The 12,576-nt window shown below is 41.9% G+C and overlaps 1 protein-coding gene across 1 annotated transcript in view; it reads left to right on the forward strand.

Annotated features, from left to right (window-relative positions):
• Positions 1–1,501: 1,501 nt before the first annotated feature.
• Positions 1,502–12,576, forward strand: part of LOC126252621 (protein enabled homolog) — a 149,313-nt gene continuing 138,238 nt past the window's right edge. Inside the window, exon 1 of the mRNA XM_049953522.1 lies at positions 1,502–1,589. Coding sequence (XP_049809479.1) covers positions 1,502–1,589 — 88 coding nt within the window. The remainder of the gene's footprint in view (positions 1,590–12,576) is intronic.

Below are 12,576 nucleotides of genomic sequence, written 5' to 3' on the forward strand. Positions count from 1 at the left end.
CGTGCATTTCGGTCTCCTCAAAACCACACGGTGTCGGCACTTCTGCCGACACATCAGAGGATATTCACAGAAACACCCTTACGATCACGTTCTGCCTAGATGTCTCTGAATCCAAATTACTCGCAATCACTTCTTCTAAAAGACAGACGTTTAGATCGTGGTGGCGTTTCGAAACTTCCATGAGCACATAACGCCTAAAAGACATTATAGTCCTAAATAACAAGTAAAGCATGGGCCATAAATTTAATATCCAGTATTTACGTCCAGATACAAAGTTTTATAAAAGTATGTATAGGCAAAAATTCACATACAGTAATTGTAGATACAGTTTACTTAAGCCGGTATTACACTATCAAATTTCTTTGTCAAAGATTTCATCAAAGATATGATCAAATATTCCGTCAAATATATTTGACAAAGATCTTTGACGTAGCGCTAGAACGTGTATTACAGTCATCATATTTTTCGTCAAAGTTCAAGATGGCTGACAACAACATGTTATTAACCGCAGCGGTTGCATGTACCACAATTGCACTGTGTGCACATGCGGAAGAGAAGCGGGGGGAAAAAAGGAAACACACCTGAGTGAAGCCGTGGGTTTTACGACTACACGATAAAAGCATTCAACAGAACTTGTTACGTGAGCTTATAGTAGAGGACGTCAAGTCGTACATCAATTACTTAAGAATGGATGAGCATACATTTCTGTATGTGCTCATTGAAGTGTATCCTCATATCACAAAGTACAATATTCACTTAAGAACTGCTACATCTACAGAAGACAGGCTCACTGTAACACTGATTCCTTGCTACAGGAGAGGGTTAGGTTAGGTTAGGTTAGGTTAGGTTAGGTCAGGTCAGGTCTGGTCTCCAATCTTCGTAATCTATTTTTGTATTCAATGTGCCTCACATTGTAAAGCGCCTCATCAGCTTCATACATCTATATTAATTTTGTAGTTGTCGGCACACACCAATTGTATTTACCGGCAATGTTTATAAAAACACTACAGAAGACAGAATGCAGCGATGTGGTAACATGTCACATTGCAGTGAACAGAAGACAAGCGACTTCTTTGAATAAATCTACAGCGAGGCTCTAGATTTGATCAAATATTGGACGACATTTGACAAAGTTCCCTATTACACCATCAAATATCTTTGACAAAGATATTGGACAAAGAAATTTGTTAGTGTAATATCGGCCTTCTTTCCATTGTCAATGGTCTCCTCAGTATCATCACTATGCAAAAAAATACGTCAGTTAAATTGGATAACAAAAATTTTGAACACTGTAAGCGACTGCTGCATTGCAGTTGCACTACATTTGTGGAAGTGCTTAAAAAATTATAAAAAAAATAAAATTAAAATAAAACGTTAATAAATAAAATGGTGCTTTGAAGCAGACATCACTAGGACTGAAATGCTTTTTCGTGAGATCTAGCTGTTTCATTATTGGCGATGGTGACTGTTGCAGGGAGTGTGACGTCACTAGTTGGCAGCCATGGCGCGCAAGGATGCTATGCAGCTGCAGTTGGAGATCAACTCGGACGAGGAGTGGAACGATCTGATCTCCAAGAGCGGTCTCATAGGTAGGCTACCATCTCTAGAGGCGATTGAATGGTGCTGAGGGAAAAAAGCTCCGACTTGTGACGTACACCATTCCTTTCTCTGTAGCCCTGGAATGATAGTCTAGGTATTGTTTCCAAAGTTCGCGTCTCACTGGCTCGAGAAAATAATCTGGATCCTCTTTGCATCGATGTTATTGCTGGAAAGGAAGGGAAGCAGTGTATCAGATTATTCATATCTTCAGTTCTTATTAATTAAATATTGGCACAACTGCAAAAAGCGTCGTTTACCGAAGCTTAGACATAGCAAACGCTGTTTGGTACTAAACTTGCTTGGCAAGCGAAGTATTTTGGCACGCAAAGAAAAAACGTACCCTGTTGAGTACGGTGTATGATAAGAATGAAACTATAATCTAGGGACGAAACCTTTATCCACTTCAAAAAGATTGAACGTAACTCCACCGGTAATTCAATTTCGGGAGAGATTTTTGACGTGCTTAGAGGCACTATAGTGGTCCACACCATACCAGTAAGGGAATTACGGATTGTTTACCGATGTTTTTAGGGGACCGCTGTTCTGTCGCCAGAGAGAACAGAGCGAGGCCCACGAGAAAGACAGGCCGTGGCGCTTACGTCACAACACGTCACTCTGCGGTTCTAACGAGTGCCAGCAGCCATTTCCGGCGGGGAGCGAGTAACAATCTCAAACTAGTTTGATAGTTCTTGAATGCGCTTTTAAACGCATGCAAGCTCTCGATAGCACACGACAAAGTTAAGACCTGTTGTGGGTACCTTTACATCGACATAAGGTAAACCCGGGAGAGATGGCGCACGTTTTCATAATCGCATATGTAAAGTGTCATGGTGCATTTGTATAACTTTTTTTTTGTACAACTAGACACACTAGTTGTCTATGACATACAATCTTTTTGGCTCTTTCAATGTAACATTTAAACATAATATTTGACCATGAAAACATCTTTACATTGAGGCGTCTGTTCCCTTTGATATGGATGATGTGGTGCATGCTAAAAACTGCAGAACGACCTTGTTTTTTACGTCAGAACCTCTATGTATACACTTATAAATACATTTTTGTTACAAATGTTTTGTGGGGCGAAGAAAAAATTTTAAAGTGCTGGCAATAGTTTTTTAATATCTTGGTTACATATCTACGTAGTTCATTGGTGTGCGAATTTTCATTCAACTGTATATTATTAGTTTTTACAATATTCCAAACAGCTTTCATTTTATTGGATGCGTTTCTTATGTATCCCTCATTTTCCATCATTTTGGCACTTTTTATTACTTTCCTGAGAATTATTTTATAGTTTTTAAAATACCTGTCAAATTCTGATGTTGTGCGACATGTTTTGTAACTCTGTAAAGGAATCGTTTCTCTGCACATGACTTTTTGATCCATGTAATGATCCTTTTGCTTGTGTGGGACAGTTTTGACCTCCTAATTTTAAGTGGAAATGCTACATGAAAATGATATTTAATTGTATCCATAAGATATTAAATTTGTCAGATATATTTCTAGCACCATAAATTTGCTCCCATAACTTTTTTAAAGGATTTCCAAATATTTCAATATTTCTCATTGTAAGATCTGGTCTCATATGTACTTGTCAGTTTGTTCACCTGATCACATTCAATATTGAAACTTAATGTTTGTCCACAGTGGTCTCCAAGTGCAGTCTTTATTATTTCTGCTTTGTAATGTTATTGATTAGAGTTAATTATTATTTGGTCTATTGTGGATTTTGAAGAGTAAGTTTTTCATGTTGGGGAATGTACTGTGATTTGCAAGTTATAAGAAACTAAGGAATTCAGTAGTTCTGTTCTTATTTTATGGACACAGCACCTCCGAGGTAGCAATGATGTGGGAATTTTTCCGTATGACCATTTCACGACTGTAACGTTAATATCAGGAATCTGGTAAAACACCAAATCCCCGACATTGGACTATTGTTGACCAGAAACGTGTTGCTTGGTCGGATGAGCCTCGTTTCAAAATGTGTGGAGCGATTGGACATGTACATGTATGGAGACAACCTCATCAGTCGATGGACACTGTACGTCAGCAGGGAACTCTTCAAGCTGGTTGGAGTGATATGGGACCCCTGATACACCTAGATACGACTCTGACAGGTGACACATACATAAGCATCCTGTCTGATCATCTGCATCTATTCATGTCCCTTGTGCATAACGACGGACTTCGGCAATTCCTGCAGGACAATGCGACACCCCATACGCCCAGAATTGCTATAGAGTGGCTCCAGGAACACATCTGCTGGTCACCAAACTCACCAGACATGAACATCATTGAGCATATCTGGGATGCCTTGCAAAATGCTGTTCACAAGAGATCTCCAACCCCTCTTACTCTTACAGATTTATGGACAGCTGTGTAGCATTCATCGTGTCAGTTCCCTCCAGCACTACTTCAGACTAGTTGAGTCCATGCCACATCGTGTTGATGCACTTCTACATGCTCACAGGGGCCCTGCACTATATTAGGCAGGTGTACCTGTTTTTTTGGCTCTTTCTTAATTATATATCTAAGTAGTTCACTGGTTTAGATAACTAATTCACTTACTGACCCAAGCAGCTTTAGAAGGGTTGAAATGTCCGTTATCGATTTGTGCCTCAGATGACATCCAGTGATTAGTTCACATTGGAAGTCACTGAGCACACCTGACAGAGTCATTCTGCTGTTAGTTCTGTACTGACGACACAATACTCTCCACCTCCTTTTATATAGGCGGGACCACCTCTCGTGACGTCTACTGGTTCAATGCACGTGACATAGAGGTGTCCAGACACTTTTGTTCGGCCATGTATGCAGGGGGCGAGGCTTACTTCCTCCACTCCACCAACCCCCCCCCCCTTCCCCCTTCCCCCCTCTCCCCCCCCCCCCGCCCCCATTGCCATCGGGCGAACACCCTGCACAAAGCTTCGAGAAACATAATAAGTGAGAGATCAGGAAATGCACAACAGCCCGCTACCTATCACTCCTGTAGGCACTGCGAGGGAAAGATTGGTTCAAAAATGGTTCAAATGGCTCTGAGCACTATGCGACTTAACTTCTGAGGTCATCAGTCGCCTAGAACTTAGAACTAATTAAACCTAACTAACCTAAGGACATCACACACATCCATGCCCGAGGCAGGATTCGAACCTGCGACCGTAGCGGTCGCTCGGCTCCAGACTGTAGCACCTAGAACCGCACAGCCACTCCGGCCGGCCAAAAGATTGGTCTAAATACAGTGCCTGAAGAGGCATTTTGAGCAGCCATCCTTCCCGCTCTTCATACGGGAATGGAATAGGAGAAAGACTGTTTACGTGGTACCTTGAAAAAAAAAATGGTTCAAATGGCTCTGAGCACTATGGGACTTAACATCTATGGTCATCAGTCCCCTAGAACTTAGAACTACTTAAACCTAACTAACCTAAGGACAGCACACAACACCCAGCCATCACGAGGCAGAGAAAATCCCTGACCCCGCCGGGAATCGAACCCGGGAACCCGGGCGTGGGAAGCGAGAACGCTACCGCACGACCACGAGATGCGGGCGTGGTACCTTGAGAAGTGTCCACTGTCATGTACTTCACAGTACATTTCGTGAAGTATGACTGTCCGTAGGGACTTCAGAAAGTACGTCATATGTTACACATGTCGTCTCAGGTCTACATTACGTGTAATACTTATCAAAAAATATGTAAAGATATTGACACTAGTAATGTAACTAGCAGGTTAAGATGCGCTTGACGTCTAAAATATGACCGTGGACTGTAAAATTGTCATAATGCTATTCTCACATCCAACGTTGCAGCGTCGTAATACATAACTAAAGAGTGCAAATGGAAAACATTCTCAGTATCATTTTTTTCTTAAAACGCGTTTTCAGTGCTGTTGTGTTCTTGGTACTCTGTTGTAAGTGCCTAGAGCTGACCCAGATGCCAAATTACGGTGATAGATTTTCAGACATGCGTTAGCAGATGACGCCTGGTCTTTCTGCCAAGCTGTGCTTCCTTCTGGAGTACCGGAATTTAAAAGATTTGGGAAGTGGATTTTACTGACCACAGGTCTACTAGTTAAAAACGTATTGCTGTACTTGTACTGTCACAAATAGGTGGTGGTGTCTCAATATTAATGACACTTGCAACAAAAACAATCTTCCTGCTATTTTGTCGAAAACTGGTATTTTCGAGACCATGGCTGTGTGCAAAATACGAGTTGATTGTTGCAAAGGAGAAAACTGTAACCATGTATTTATTTACTCAGATAGCACCGTTACTTTCAGACGGCTGTGCAAGTTTATATTACATTTGATGCTGTTCTGGCTGACTGTTAAAACAGCCACCAGCTAATGAAACAACAACAACAAACCAAACCAAACGTGAACAGCTGTCTGAGGATGAACCTGTCGGTCGAAACTGGTAACGGCGTTATCTGTGTAAATAAATAGCTGGTTGTTGTTTTCTTCTTTGCAAGAATCAACTTGTAAAAACTTTCTTATTGACACTTACGAACAACCACGGCCATGGTATGACACTTAGAGCTTTTATAATAAAGCAGTTATTTTCTAATCTGAATCCTTTTTCTTCCCCCCGCGGTGATGCAGTGAGCTGCATAATTCTGTCGTATCAGAACACCTTCTCAATTTTCTGAACACAAATAATTTATGTACAAATAACCGTGTCTCAGCCGCTTCACTAGGTATCCTTTCTTACACAAGATACGTTGATGATATTCTAGTCATCTATAACGGACCCGCCGATAGTATTGATCATATATTTAAACTTTTTAACGATCTCCATGAAAAAATTTCTTTCACTATTGAACTCGAAAACGATAACCGACAATTAAATTATTTAGACTTGACGCTTACAATAGAAGACAATAACATCACTTTCAATATTTTTCGAAAAGAAACGTATACTGACCAAATCGTGCCTGCTTCCTCTTTTCATCCACAGTCTCAAAAAAATGGCCTTTTTTCACTCTGCCGTCCACCGAGTCACCTCCATACCACCTTCAACAGAAAAGTTTAATGAGGAGATTAATTTACTTAAAACCATAGCAGTCAATAATGAATATACGCCTAACATAGTGGACGATATCCTAAAAAAGAAAACTGCAAGAACTACCACGCCCAACACCTCATGCACTGAAATTAACCCAAAAAAACGTTTTGCTATTCCTTTCATAGAACTCATTTCCTATCAGATTCAGCGCATGCTTCGCAACAAATACAACTGCAATGTTACCTTCTCTACTAATAATAATCTAAAGAGAAACTTCATTCATAATTTGAAATCCATTCGCTCCCCTACAGAAAGTTCTGGCGTTTATAAGATCATCTGCGATACCTGCTCCTCCTATTATATAGGGCAAACCGGACGTGCTTTCACCATCAGATATAAAGAACATCTTTTGAGAAAGAACGGCACCAGTCCCCTAAATTCATCCTTTGCCGATCATCTCTCAATTACTGGACACGTACCTAAAGCCATAGGCGATAACAATATTCTGCATACCGAAAGGTTAGATGTCTTAGAGGAATTGGAGATTTTCAAACATCTCACTGGTCGTGATGGCCTCATTCTCAACGAACAGCTGCAGCTGCAAAATAAAAACTTTTTTGACTGTATAAAGCCAGTGCTTGATCTTTGATTCAGATTTCCTCATGCAGTTTACCGAAATGTTGTTTTCCTGTAACATCTTTGCTGTTTTCTTGTATGTCATAACTAACGTTTTTACGTTACAAAATGTATCTCTATTTAAAGCAGATAAATACTTAACTTCATCCTGTTATTATTAATGCTTACGTTATGCCTGAATCAGCTGCATCACATTTTCATGTGTCTAAAATGTACAGTAGCCTAGTTGTTTTTGCGGCTACTAGATGGCGCTCGTAGCAACACCATGTTTACTTGCCCACACTTTCTAAAGTGGGCACCTCAGTCTTGTTGCAATCCTTGTTCACAGTACGAGCAGCCCTTAGCGGCTCGCCATCTCACAAGTCTTCATGACGTCGCCTTTCCGGCTTAGATTTTTTTCAATATGTGACTTGTAAGTACTGCATCTTTTCGAGTGAGTACAAACTTTAATTTTATTAATGTACTATATACTTAATGTTTTAGTACAGTTGATCTAATTCTGAAGACGACGCTCATAGTAGCGTCGAAACCAGGTCAATTTGACTTAATATTTGTGACCGAGGGCTTATTTGTTACAATATAATACTTTTTTTTTCATTGTCCTGCAAATGTTAGATTTGGGACTTAGAACGTTTTTCCATTTCCGCTCTTCATTTAACATTGAGCGTACAGAAAGAAGGGACATGAAGTGGTTACAGACAGGTGCAGATCCAGGGTTAGGTCACGAGGGGGTTGGAGGGTGTTAGGGGGAGCGCGTGTGTGGTTCATAGTTTGTTACTATCGCCCTCCTCTCCCTCGATATAATTTGCCGTCACCCATACTTAGAACATGAATAATAATAACAACAATAAAAAATGTAACATTTTTAAATGGAACATTTTTATGTTCGTCTGTAAACTTCACAAGTTTGTGTGGCACGAAATTGCTTTAAGAACTGAAAACAGCAACAGAGTCCCACAACTTTTAACAAAATCATAAATTGCATGACATACGACCGAAGTGTGCACTCACGATTATCAGTATTTTCAAGGCGAACGCAAAATTACCTGTCTTACCACGGGAAATATTTCAGTGATCACCTATTCAAGGTCTCACATAAGAGACGAAATTAAGTAACGTGAAGACACAAAACATCGATGTAATAGGATCAAAAGCACACGCTTCAGTGCAGTGACCTATTGCTGTATTTCCCAATTAGGCTTAAAATAATTACAATATCTGAACAAAATACTTCTTCAACCGTCTCTGTAGGGTTGCACAGCTATTTAGTTTCCAAAGTGCAGGTGTGGGATTTCCATAATGTGGACAAAGCAGAGTGGAATAGAACAAAATCTACATACTTAAACCCACTTTTTTCACAAACAGTATCACTTCTGCATTCAAGAGTCCAATATCAAACAATTACATTTTCAAACGATGATAATGGTGGCTCAGTTGTCACAGCCTGTCTTTCGTGAAGGAGTTTTATTTCGGTGCAAGAAGTTGGTTTTACAACCCAGGGTAAAGTCTGATCCTAAAATGACGATCTTGTACATTTACTTGTGGTTTTTCAGAGTACACTCTTACAAAATCAACAGTCCTCCTCATGTACAGCTTATGTTGTCTAAAGGAGCACATTATCAAGATGATGGCAATATTTTGCTGTCTTTGGTGCGTTCTCGGTCGTATTTTATCGCTATTTTGTCTCTTTGCTTTACCAAAGTTCCTCTCTAAGATATTCAATAGGTGATCATGCACATGTTTTGTCGTGGTAACAGATATAATTTTGCAAGCGAGTTGCACCTGTCACTATTCTTGGGATGAGCAGCTTATATTTCAAGAACATTTTCTTGCAGTTCTGAGAGCTTGAGATCACGTACACCCCAGTAGTGGAACAAAGCAGACGTCGCTCCACTTACCATTGTTGCCAGATGCATCCAAGAAGGCAGCGATTACGTCATCCAAGATCGCGACCTGTAGACTTGGACACATGACATCATCCAAGATGGCGGTCGTGACGTCATCCAAGATGGCGGATTGTGGCAGGAAAATAGGTCACTTGGGCTACTTCAACCAAACTAACCCCCTCCCCCAGAAAATGGCGGGAAGTTCAAATTCCATCAGGACAATACAACAACCCTATTTAACCAAAAAAAAAAATGGCTGGAAAATAGGTCTTTAGGGATACCTCCACTAACTTTAGTCATCCGACTGCCACCTCTTCCTAGGAACTGGCGGGAAGTTTGAATTCCATCAGGACAATGCAACACACCTTTACTGACCTAAGAAAATGGTGGGAAAATAGGTCACTTGGGCTATCTCCACTAACGTCAGTCGCCTGACCACCACTTCTTCCTACGGATTGGTGGGAAAGGACCCTTCCTATGCTGGACATAAGTCTTTATTTTGCATGCAGTCTTTATTTAAACAATTTGATCCAGTACAGCCATCCAGTGTATTCACCACGAGGTCTGGAGTCCAACTGACCTAGTACACAGTACCACCACCAGAGGGCACTGTCGTCCATTCCATGACATAATCCAAGATGGTGGTCTGGGTTGGGGAGAAATGGCGGGCAACAGTGCGATCGCCATGGTGTCTGGAGTTCAACGGACCTAGTACACAGTACTGAAACCAGAGGGCACTGTTGTCCATTCCGTAACATAATTCAAGATGGCGGGGGGAAATGGAGGCTAACAGTGTGGCCGCCATTGGGTATGGAGTCCAACTGACCTAATACACCGTATCGCCACCAGGGGGTGCTGTCGTCTGTTCCGTGATGTAACCCAAGATGGCTGTCTGGAGGGAAAGTGACTCAGCCTGTGCTGGGCTGCTGGAGAGAGGAAGGACTGTACTTTATTTATTTTGGAACAATTTATTTAGGGATGGATTTTAGATAGTATATTTATCACACTGATACAAAACACACACTCTGTCATGCTTGGGGTCAGGCCACACAGCCTACAGACTTGTAAACTACATCTAAATTACTGATATAATGCTCTGCAGACACGCAAACAACTCCTCAATTACCGAAATAATTTCAGTACACAACAAACAGACATGCAAACTCCTCCTACATAATGCAGTTCATTGACATAAAGACACAAAATCAACTCGTAAACTGTCCAAATAACGCACAGCACAGCCTACATACCTGCTTGCAAAATAATGCAACAGACATGCAAATAACATGCGCAGGCACCTCCTGCCGCCCACCGCCCCCTGTCCACTGGACCACACAGGAGACTACCGCACAAGCTCCCAGAAGTCGGGATGAACCAGCAGCTGCCAAGCTACGCACAGGTGCCCGTTCAGGTCCCACAAGCATGAGGCGGCGGCAACCCTTTCATATCTGACACCTCAGCAATTCTTCTCAAAATACGTGATTACCTAGGCACCATTGCTGACGTGACCAGACAGGAGCAAAGATCTATTCGCAGAGTGCAGACGCTCCAATGGCGTGTGTCGTCGCCACCACAAGCTATTGCCAGACACAGGCCAGCATGAGTCATTGCTCTCACGCCGTACTGCCTACGGTGAGCAGGTGAGAGTTGGGTCTATTTTTTGGTACACAGAGTTTTTCGAGTGTTATACTGACATTACAGAACTCCAAGGCTTGCTTACGCTGGTCCCATACACAAGACGCCTCTGGGCAGCACGTGTCATTACCATTGCTGACGTGATACCTGCGGATACTGACGTCACAGAAGAGCGCAGGGTGCATTGTTCCTAGCGATCCTGACAGGACATGTGACCTGTATTAGCCATGCACGTGTACCCGCTGTGGCTGACGCATCACGCGAAATGTTCGTCCTGCTATCAATATATATCTCAGAAATGTTAAACGTACTCCTCACCGCTAAAAGCCTGGGCACGCTCGCGAAAACACCGTTAATCATGGATTCTTGTTGTTTGGAAAGACAGCACTCTGTAAACACAGATGTGGGGAGGGGGGCGGTGTGAAGCAGAGCAATTACGCAAACAGAATTCAAAGCACTGTCTTACAGAAGAGAAAAAAATTGCCAGAATTTTCGGTATCCTACAGCTACAGGTCTGGAGATGTCCTAATGCCACAGTGGCAGATGAGAGACGACATCCCCGCTAGAGATGGATGGCCTTCTTCAACTTGTCTTTGAACACTTGCTTTCTCAGAAAATTCTGTACATACCCTGCCTCCATCTTGTTCGAACCACTTTGTAGACACTCCTATGTCCCGGCACAAAGGATGCCCTGTGAATGAACAGAGCATAATTATTGTATTTTGTAAAGATCACCATATTGCACCAACAATTAAACCTTGCAAAGTGGCCTACAGATCGTCAAATATGGAAAGACTCTTACTCAATTACACTGCTCTCCCACTGAGGACAGGAGCTTGAATATTAGAGCGCAAAACGGATGTCCAACCCAGCAATATATCACTGTGTACCATGTCGAGGTAGTAAACATACAATTCGTACCCTGCGCCATACAAAATCAGCTCCTTTTACATCATTTGTACATATACCGCGAAGACAAACAGCATTTTATACAATCCTCACAGCAGTAGATATTTCCTGTGAGTTCAGCTGTCATCCACCCCTGACAGGTGACCAGAGCGCCCTCAGCAGACCGAAGTCACTGCCAGAACTGTTCTACAAATTTGGGTCGTTCCCCCTCTGCAGAAACGCGTTACTGTTTCTGCTTGCTTGCTTGCTTTTTCTACACTCATCTCGAGACTCTGGGATTACAAGAATACATGTATTTTCGCATTGTTTGCCACAATATTATACCATTATCGTGGTACTTCTCGATATCAAGCACACAACAGTATCCTAACGATCTCTCATGCAACATAATTCCGAAAATATAGACTGGAAATTATTTCTCTACAAACCCGAAACTTTAGCTAGGTGGGGCGTGCTGTAAACCACTGCCTAACTAGAAACTTGTCACGTCTGCGAAGACATTTATGTGGAAACTCGAAAAAAATAGAGAAAACTGATATTTCCACTTGCGAATACCGACGTCCGTGATGTAGCAGATTCCAAATCATCCCTATAATTTAAAAGGTCAAGAAAGGTGTTTCCATCTCTAGTCAACCGGCAAACGTGTCTTCCAAATGCTAGATGCACACAGCACAATCGATCTTCTCTCAGGCGCGAAATATGCAGAAGTGGTTAACCGAACAATTTACATGGGAGGGAATAACGGTCCAGCGCAAACACACCTCCATATTCAATCTTCTCAAGTTCCCACGCGGACACGAAAGCTACCCAACACATACTACGTATTAGTTCACTACTCGGTCGTCTACATGGTTAAGTCACCTACATTCGGACACTCCAACAGGCCTCTCCATTCAGACAGCTCCTAC

This window comes from Schistocerca nitens, chromosome 4, assembly GCF_023898315.1.
Source record: "Schistocerca nitens isolate TAMUIC-IGC-003100 chromosome 4, iqSchNite1.1, whole genome shotgun sequence".
Classification (NCBI taxonomy): domain Eukaryota; kingdom Metazoa; phylum Arthropoda; class Insecta; order Orthoptera; family Acrididae; genus Schistocerca; species Schistocerca nitens.